Raw genomic sequence first — 9777 nt, 5'->3', positions numbered from 1 at the left:
CAAATCAGATTCGGTCGCTAATTATGTCGCTATTAGCGACGGAAAAAAATCGGTCGCTAAATTCGGTGGCTAAATTGACTTTTTTGTAGTGTTCAAAATTTGCATTTAACACAAGAGGTAAATTTTTGAGTCCTCATCATTCTAGACTTCATGAATTTACTTTGAACACACTTATATGTGCACAAGGTTGGTTGAAAAACACGCAATAAGGTAATAAATAATTAAATTTTATTTATTAATAAAAGTTATTTTATTTTTTATTGTTGATTTTAATTATTAATTTAAATTGTTGAATCATTCATTTTCTTGTCATATAATTTCTATTGGTATTACTAAACGAAAACAATATATAGACTTGGAAGACAAACATTTGCAAAAATATGGAGAAGTTGATTCCAATGATGAGGTCAAATATTGTCTACATATTTATTTTTTGAAATTTATAGTATATAATTTTAATCTAACTAATTTCTGTATATTTTTTTTTTTTGCATGTCTTGATGAATATTGTTAACACATAATTATGATGTTAAAAGTTTAATTACAACTTTTATTATGTTGAATTTTTTTAAAATTTTATTTACAAAAATTTAATGTTTTGCAATATTTATTTATAAGAATTGTTATGTTAGATATTTGTAATGTTAAAGACTTGAGAAATTAATATTATGTTTACTTGTATGAAATGTTATCTCTTTAATTTATTAATTTATTTACTTTATACATAAGTAAAATGTAGGTAGTGGGTGTGAATATGGATAGACAGTTATCCAAAAGGTACTGGAATAGGGGTTAAAATTGTTATCACGTGGGTATGAGACTAGATACAAGTATTATTTTTAAACATAGTTATGAGAACAAGTATTATAAGATCCTACTCAAACTCTATCCATTGTCATCCTACCCCTTATATGAAAATTTAATGACAGATAACTAGGGTAAAATTGACACATTGTAATTTTGTTTTATAAACTCAATAAAACCAATTAATAAAACTACTTATATTTATGTATGTGATTTGATTAAAAATGTTTTATAATAAAAATTAGAAAAATAATTAATTTTTTATGCATCCAAATTATAATTATGACATTCAGTTCATAAGTTCATAACCTAAAAGTCTGCACAAATTGTTTTAATCTTGCTGCAAAACTGACCTTCAACAAATAATTAACTACATATAATTTTCATTACTTCTTTTTAATATCAACCCGCTACCATATCATAGTCAAAATATGTACCCAAAAAAAAACATCATAGTCAAAATATCATGTGCAAAGATGGTTGATGTAAGTAATTTGACTCCATCCATATTTACAGTTGAATTATTGATTAGCAACTAATAAATGCCTTTTTCTTTGTAAAAAAAAAAAAGACAAAATCAATTCATTCAAATAACAATTTCTCTAGGCATTACATCCTCCCAAAGAAACAATCAACTTCCTTATCAATACCTCATGAGTTATAGGAACGTAGAAAGTTTTGTAGGCAATTTAGAGTGCACGCATGTACATATCTTAATTAATAATTGACTATTATAAGCTTGGTGTTCCCATTTCCTCTTTTTGTCTTCCTTTCAACAACTACAAGTGGAAAAGTTCGACACACTATTAATCTAACCATGCCAACTTAGAGAGAGAGAGAAACAAAGTATCATCATATGACAAACACCTAGTATTACCTATATATGTCGTGATTAGCGCTCAGTGCCCTTGGATTCTCAAAAATCAACTAGTTCTTAACCAACATTTGACCAAAATTTGTTAATACAATCATCTTTGTCAGAAATTTCATTCTATGCCTTGGTCACATCTGTAACCCATGTTCCTCCACGTTTTCATGAATAATAATAATAACAATAATAATAATAATAATAATAATAATAATAATAATAATTTACACCAACTCCTTGGCTTTGTATGGGTTTGTGTGCCACAGATTGTGATGTGAGTGCGTCTGTGTTTATTTACTTTGCTCAGGAGAACAAAATCCAATACGCCTCCATTCATTCATGTAGGAAACAAACATATATATCTAATTTACTGAGAATAATGAAAATAATTAAATTAGTTAGTTTTAATTAATATCATAATTTAAAAATAATAGCCAAGGGTTTGTGTGTCACAGATTATCTGATTATGAGTGCGTCTGCGTTTATTTACTTTGCTCAGGAGAACAAAACTTAACAAGTCTCCATTCATTCATATAGTAAACAAACATCTAACTTTTAACCAAAATAATTAAATTAATTAGTCTCAATTAATAATGTTATAATTTAAAAATATTTATTGGATTAAATAGTGTAAGTTGTATTTATGAAAAATTATGGTGTGTGTGGTAGTTATGCTTGTGAAACTATTATAAATGAAGGAATAACTTTTTTAACTAATGAATATTTTATATTGTTAGTAATTTAATGAATGCATTTACCTTCATTAAAAAACAAAAGAGTGAATAACCTGTCACAAGACTTATATAAATTAAGGGTACAAAAATAAATTACCAATTATTATATTCACTAGTACATAAAGGGTCTTTTAAGTCGTGTATTTTGACCCTTTTACGTCGGAAAAGGGTCCGACGTTAATACGGGAGTCGTAAATTTACGTCACCTCTGAAAGACGACGTAAATTTACGTCGGAGATTTTTCCAGACCGACGTAAAAATTGGCAAAATCATGCCACAATTTTACGTCGGACGTGGCGTTGTCCAACGTAAATTTACGTCGGTCATTGTAATGACCGACGTAAATTTACGTCAGACAAGGCCACGTCCGACGTAAATTGTGGCAGTTTTTTTTTAAAAACGTTTGTAAATTGATATACCCAACACCTGCATATAAATATAATCCAGAATACCAAATCTAAACCAGGCAGTCCAGAATAGAAATTCAAATTGTATTTCAAAATTGAATGACAAAAAGAAAATAATATATAAATCTTAAAAAACATAAATTATGACAATGTAAATCCTATTATCCTAAAAAAGCTATAAAACATGTTTGTCAATGCTATCTAACTAACTAAACTAACTATCAAACTATTAACATAATATCTAACTAACTAAACTTAGAAAAAAAGTTGCCCATTGTTCTCTTATCTTGAGCATCTCATCTTCGGGCAATGGAGATGGATCTTGAAAGACCTGAAAGGGTAATTTAAGTGTCATTAATATGCAATGTTAATTATTCTAAAGGTAAATATAGTTAAATAAATTTTGATATGAATTACCTGCACCCAAGAATCAATAATACCCGCAGAAACTATGGCTTTCATCCAATACATGATGTAACAGCCACATTCAAACGAGTCTTGTTGCTTATTACACTAAAATGAGAAACAAATAACTATTAATTCCAAAGTCAATAAATTTAAATATTATTGACTGTATGAATTAATTTGCTAACCTTAGGGTATATGAAATGCAATGACTTTGATGATCTGGCTCTTCCACTTAATATATTAGCTTCAGACACGATTCTAATTAATTGAAATAAAAACAAATGTTAGCCAATATATATAATTACAGTTTTAAAACATAATGAAAAAATTTAGTTACCCATGTAATTGGCTTTTAATTTCGTGGCTTGGTTTTCGATGAAGTGAACAAAACCACACCACGGTATATTCCTTAGGAATGATTACCATTAACTGCCAATGGGACCTACATTGTATGACAAACAAATCAGTTAAAAAATTACCATGATTAAAAAACCAATTAAAAAACTAACCCGTCAATGTATGGAGCCATGTATATATGTCTTCTTGAGTCACTCATCCATGTTTGCATATATTATTGGATCTGGACCTGAGTGTTTCCTGATTTTTGGATGGATTGAGGCTCAATAAATCCATATACTTCTGCTTGTGCTTGCTCCACACTCAATTTGTCCATGTACCTAACACAAATAATTATTATAAGTTAAATGTAATTATTGTAAATTTAGACTCATAAAAGAAAATATGACTTACATGGCCCACAACTGTATGACAGATATATTTAACATGCAGTTTCCCCCAACAATCTCTAATGCATCAGGCAGAGATATGTATAGTGGAACATCAGAGCTATCAACTCCAAAAACTCTAATGTCCCACTGCAATTGAATTGGATGCTTCTTTATTCGTGGTAATTTGATTAGAAGCTTAGATATGAGATCATCCTCAGCTTCTGCGATATTGGCATCATGAACATGAGGTTCTCTCATGACCTCCTTACCACGATTGATAAAATCCTAAAAAAATAATCAAAATTAGTTAAACAATAATAGAATTATATGAATCTAAAAGAGCAATAATATAATTACCTTTGCTCGTGCTGAAAGCGGCATGACCAAACGTTTTGGCCAAGCTAAGAATGTGCCGGTTGCTTGCCCCACTAGTTGAACCTCAGTATTGGGCAAAGGCACTGGAGCAACAGCATCTTGAACTTGGTCAACCACAACCCGTGTCCAGTCTGGCTGTAGAGGGACACCATGGATGGTTGAGCCACCCTCAAATACTCGGCCAATAGCCACTAACCGTGGGGGGTCATCCTCAACATATAACTCACACTGGTTTGGTACATCAGTGTGAGTCTGATCCGGTGAGGGATCTGGAGCAGCACAACTCCCTTTAGTGCTGACTCGAACACCATCATGTGCAGTCTGTTGCTGAGAACGAGCCAAAAGTTCAAACTTCTGTTCAAACTGTTTTTCAATATTCTTCAGTTTCTCTTCAAACTGCATCTCCAATCTCTGCTCCAATTCCTGTATAACCTCTTGACTGCAAGAGTTGACAGTGCTCCTCGATGATCGGCCACCAAAGAAATCTCGGTGGCTCCAAGAACCACCAACACCACGCACACGACCTCCGTGCTCTGGCTTTCCTATGGCCGTTGTGAGGATATCATTCCGACCATCGGAAACAAATGAGCCCTGGGTGCTCTCCTCAACTAAACCCTCCTGCAACAATAAGGAAGATTAAAAAATAGTATGAATTAAATGAGTTGAAATGAAGAGTCTTAGTTTGTATATTTTTACTTACTATTTTACTAGCAACGACTCTTGCAGACTCAGAAGTCATTTGCCCATCTGGTTTTGTCCGGGCTGCTATCCACATCTCATGGCGGGGAGGTGACTCCACACGGTCAGCATCCTCAACCCTTGCTGCCTGTGCCTTAGCCTTCTTCATTTGCTTTTTTTTTCTTTCATATCCCCCTCTTGACAGTAGATGGGGTGCATCATTCTTGGCCTGTCGTTCTTAGGCAGCTATTCTTTTAGCCTGTAATAATACAAAAAAGAAAATGAGATAAATTAAAATATACCTTAAGTATTTGTGTCAATGTAAAAGTTATCAATAACTAACCTGCCACGAAGGGTCCAATCTAGTGGCACGAAATTGCATCCACTCCTCATCAGTGATCTGGTACTTTAGACAGGGAGTCTCATTTTGGCGCTCTCCAAATACATACTCCCGTGTCAAGAAAGTCTTGAAGTCTCTCCACCTGGTGGCAAGGGCAGATAACATCTTCCTCCTCATGCCCTCAGTGTTGGGAATGTCAAAATTTTGCTATGAAAATAACAACAAATAATAAATAATGTATTTAAGTTATATAATATTGAAAGGATGTGAAAGTATATACCTGAATATCCTGCCACATGAGGTTCTTGTCAACCTCCTGAACGTCATCCCATGATGGAATGATAATAGAAACATGTCGTCGAGCTAGGACTCCCAAATAGCTCTTAAACTTGGCAGCATTTGGGCCTGATGCCTTGCCAGAACGAGGATCCACCTCAACCGGTGTCCTCTCCTTGGCAATGCGCCCAGCTGTCAACCCAGACAATCGGGTGACAGATCTACCTTCCCTTCTTCCACTGCCAGACCCAGAATCCTCCATAATCCTGAAAAAATTAAACTGTCATTATTAAAACAATGAATTAATTGAATAGACAAATAAAGTAAAAAAGATAATAACAATATAGCAATAAAATAACTAATAAAAAAATAAATAATACATAAACAGAAACCTATTAGGTTGGAATATTTTCCCATATTCCTTCATCATGATCTCTTCTTTAATGCATCTGGAACGGCCCGTACTGAAACTAGAACGGGCCGTTCCAGATCAACAAATTACAACAACAAAAATTCCAGCAGAACGCCCCGTACTGCTTGCAGAACGGGGGAGAACGGCCCGTTCTACAAGGAGAATGGCCCGTTCTGCAAGGAGAACGGCCCGTTCTCCTTGCAGAACGGGTCGTTCCAGCGGAACAAATAGCAAAAAAAGAACAAAAAAAATTACGGGGACAACAAACTAACCTCAAACGACCAACGTGCTGACACTTAGAGACTTGGATACGTTGAATGTAGCAGTAAACGCAGTGGGAGACTCAGAAATTCAGAGAAAATGAGAGGGTTGCTTGTAAACTGTGAGCGCGGGAATGGAAAATGAAAAGCGGGGGAATATAGGGCCATTTTTTACGTCGAATTGTGTTGCTCTGACGTAAATTTACGTAGGTCTGGAGGGGGCCTGACGTAAATTTACGTTGGACTAGTGGGGGCCCGACGTAAATTTACGTCGGACTAGTGGGGCCCGACATAAATTTACGTCGGACTATGAGACTCTGACGTTAATTACCACATTTACGTTGGACTGGAGGAGGTCCGACGTAAATTAGTCTCCACTTATTTACGAAACTGCCATCGCGTTTTTACAACGTCAGTGTTTAGTGTTTGCGACGTAAATTGGATGACGTAAATACCTTTTTTAGCACTAGTAATTTAAGAATAAATATATTTTCTTATAATTAGGATCAACAATCTCATATCTATTCCTTATGAAAAAGTGGCTGTAATTTGTAAAATCTGTTTAGGACACAAAATCAACCTATATTTTCAAGATCAATTTTATATTGTTCAAATGATATTTGATGAGTAAAAATTATATCTTATAAATATAAGTTAGTCCTTTAATTTTGAGATATTGCAGTGTGACATGTCAGTAGAAAAAGAAAAAGAAAATATTATATATATATATATATATATATATATATATATATATAAAGGGACTGTAGTATTCATTATAAGTATTATTCTTCACCCGTTTAGCTTTATTCCATTACCATCATGAGAAGAGGGGAAAGTGGAGAGCAAATTCACAAGGCATCCAAGAATAAGAATTTCACTTTGTCTTGCAAATGAAACCTCCACTCTAAGATAAAGGGCCATTATTAAGTCATTGTTTCACTTTCCTTGTACTTGGGGCATCGTGTGCAAATCAAGTGGCTCCAAACATAGCTCCCCAAATCTAATTTAATATTCCCATCTATGGTTCAGAGAATAAATTATTGCTTTTCAAGATAAATGTGACAACACAGTCACGGTTATCATTAATTGTATATGAAGACCACTTAGTTGCTTTTCAAATAAATTAACGATAATAATAAAAGAGAAAAAGAAAAAATAAACTTTCGTACTATAAATAAATTTATTCTAAAAAAATTTAATAAGTTGGCCAAAAAACCTTAATTATAAGTTTCTTAAATATTTTATCGAACATACTCTCAATATTTAAATATATTTTTACTTGAAACCTTCGATTCTTGGCTTCAGTTGATTTACTTACAGAAAGTTCTTAGTTTAATCTTTAAAATTTTAATATATATAATTTAGAAACAATTGATTACTAGATTAATCTTTTAAAATTTAAATTTATAATAAATTCTCATCTTTCGTTTTATTTGTTAAAGAAACTACATAAAAATAATAATGACATATCACATATGAATATCTTGTATTACTTTTTATCCAGTTTTCTTCACAATCGACACGTGATCGTCTCCACGAAGTTGTAGTAATCTATTCCTAGTGATTTTATGAGATTTGTCAAACCAAAATAATAAATACTCAACCCAATTTAATCCCAAAAGAAAGAGAAAGACAATAAATAGTCCTTCAAAGTTACAAAGTAGTTAGACACTTCCATAATTCTTCCATTTATTTGAGTTAACATTTTCAGTGACCAATTTGAGTCTCTATGATTTTGTTAGGGACTAAATTAATACACGATTCACATTTTTAAGGGAAAAATTGTGTATTATAAATGGAAAGAAAATTATAAAAGAACTAAAGTGACCAATATTTTTGTAACTTTTTTTTAATAGACCAAATTTAGTCGGGGGGAGATTTTTTGTGGCCTGAATGAGGTATTCATTCAAGACTAATTTTTATTAAATTAGTCTTTCAAATATATAAAATGTCATTATATTAGTTTAATTAAATAATTGATGAAAAAGAATATTAAATTTTTTAATTTGTTATTAATTAAATAGTTTTGGGAAAATATTTAAAATTTCTCTACTCTAGTCTTCATGTACCACTAAAGCAATGACAAAAAAAAAACACAATGACAAAAAACCTAAATAGCTGCAACCATTTAATTTTCTCTCTATATTATCATTTCCATTGTTTATATATATATATATATATATATATATATATATATATATATATATATATATATATATTATAAAAGACTTTGGTCCTCTTACAATATATTCGATCCGTTATTTTCTTTTCTAATTTTTAATTATATAATTTTAGTTCTTAATTTTATAAAATTTACAATTTTGATCTAAATATTAAATATTTATTTATTAACTAATAAATTTATAATATTAGATAAACTAACTGACACGATAATTATTATTCTTCAATAATATATAGATTAAATTTGTACTTTGCTTCTTATTTTAATGGTCAACTGATAGACATTTAGTGTAGGTCAAAATTGTATGCAAGTGCAATTAATGATATTCATATCTATAAGTATTTTTTAATGAAAAATTATTGAAAATTTCGTATCAGTTTTTATTGCTTTCTTTAATTTGTGCTGTATCCAATAATATATACCTAAAAGGACTTGCTCATATAGTTGACCAGTTGAGCATCCTCTGAGTTGTTTAATTCGTGTTATTCACAACGCACAAGGGTTAGACTTGAGATTGGATTCATTATATCAAATGATATTCTAATGATTATTTTGTTTTAATAAAAGTTAGGCATACTTAGCATTACTATATGATAGAAACATCTCAATAACGTTAAAATTAATAAAACAGATGGAAAGCTAGACCAAAATCCATAGTAGAGAATTAAAAAAAAAAAGCAAAAAGAAGGAAAACTATAATGATTACGAAAAAACTCTGATAGAATAAAAGATGACATTTAAAAAAAAAAAAAAAAAAAAAAGAATAAAAGATGACAGAGAATCCCATCAGACAAAGTGAACTTTTATTAAAAAACAATATTATATTCTAATAATTATAACTTAAGAGAGAAGGGGATTTAGTGTTTTTATTATCTATATTCTATAAATAATTTATATATATATATATATATATATATATAATATTAATGAATGAAATATCTTATTTTGGTGTTATATTTTTTTATCATTTTATCTTTTAACTAATTTGTTTAATTATCTGAATATTTTTAAATTTTATTATTTTTTATTTAATTTTTTATGAACAGGCACGAAACACTTCATTTTCATTAGTATATATAAAAGAGATACTTTTTTGGTGTTCATTTCTTTAAAACAATTATACTATATATTTTTTTTTGCACTAATTTATATTTAAGGATAAAATGTGAAAAATATATATACAAAAAGGAATTGTCTTCTTTAAAAAAAATAAATAATCACTTTTTTTATGAAACACTAATTTATTTTATTTTTTCACAGAGACAAAAAGTGCCTTTTTTCCTATTACTATATACTAAAAGGATA

General features: G+C 30.6%; 2 protein-coding genes across 3 annotated transcripts; both read right to left on the bottom strand.

Annotated features, from left to right (window-relative positions):
- Positions 1–3557: 3557 nt before the first annotated feature.
- On the bottom strand, positions 3558–4230 carry LOC145949752 (uncharacterized). Of its 2 annotated transcripts, XR_014428175.1 has the most exons (3): positions 3972–4230; positions 3731–3898; positions 3558–3663 (listed from the first exon to the last, which is right to left on the bottom strand). XR_014428175.1 is itself a non-coding variant. In XM_083060620.1 (2 exons), the coding sequence occupies exons 1-2, from the start codon at positions 4205–4207 to the stop codon at positions 3793–3795; spliced, it is 342 nt and encodes a 113-aa protein (XP_082916746.1). In that variant the 5' UTR covers positions 4208–4230; the 3' UTR covers positions 3573–3792. The 2 variants fall into 2 exon arrangements, 1 of the variants encoding a protein (XP_082916746.1); XM_083060620.1 differs by having other exon boundaries at positions 3573–3898.
- Positions 4231–5301: 1071 nt separating this feature from the next.
- On the bottom strand, positions 5302–5895 carry LOC145949710 (uncharacterized). Its single transcript, XM_083060519.1, has 2 exons — positions 5623–5895; positions 5302–5549 (listed from the first exon to the last, which is right to left on the bottom strand). The coding sequence occupies exons 1-2, from the start codon at positions 5878–5880 to the stop codon at positions 5334–5336; spliced, it is 474 nt and encodes a 157-aa protein (XP_082916645.1). The 5' UTR covers positions 5881–5895; the 3' UTR covers positions 5302–5333.
- Between the last annotated feature and the right edge of the window lie 3882 nt (positions 5896–9777).

This window comes from Cajanus cajan, chromosome 7 (assembly GCF_000230855.2).
Source record: "Cajanus cajan strain Asha chromosome 7, NIPB_CcT2T_4, whole genome shotgun sequence".
NCBI lineage: Eukaryota > Viridiplantae > Streptophyta > Magnoliopsida > Fabales > Fabaceae > Cajanus > Cajanus cajan.
Note: the sequence above shows the minus strand (reverse complement) of the source record. Positions and strands in the feature narration are given on the sequence as shown.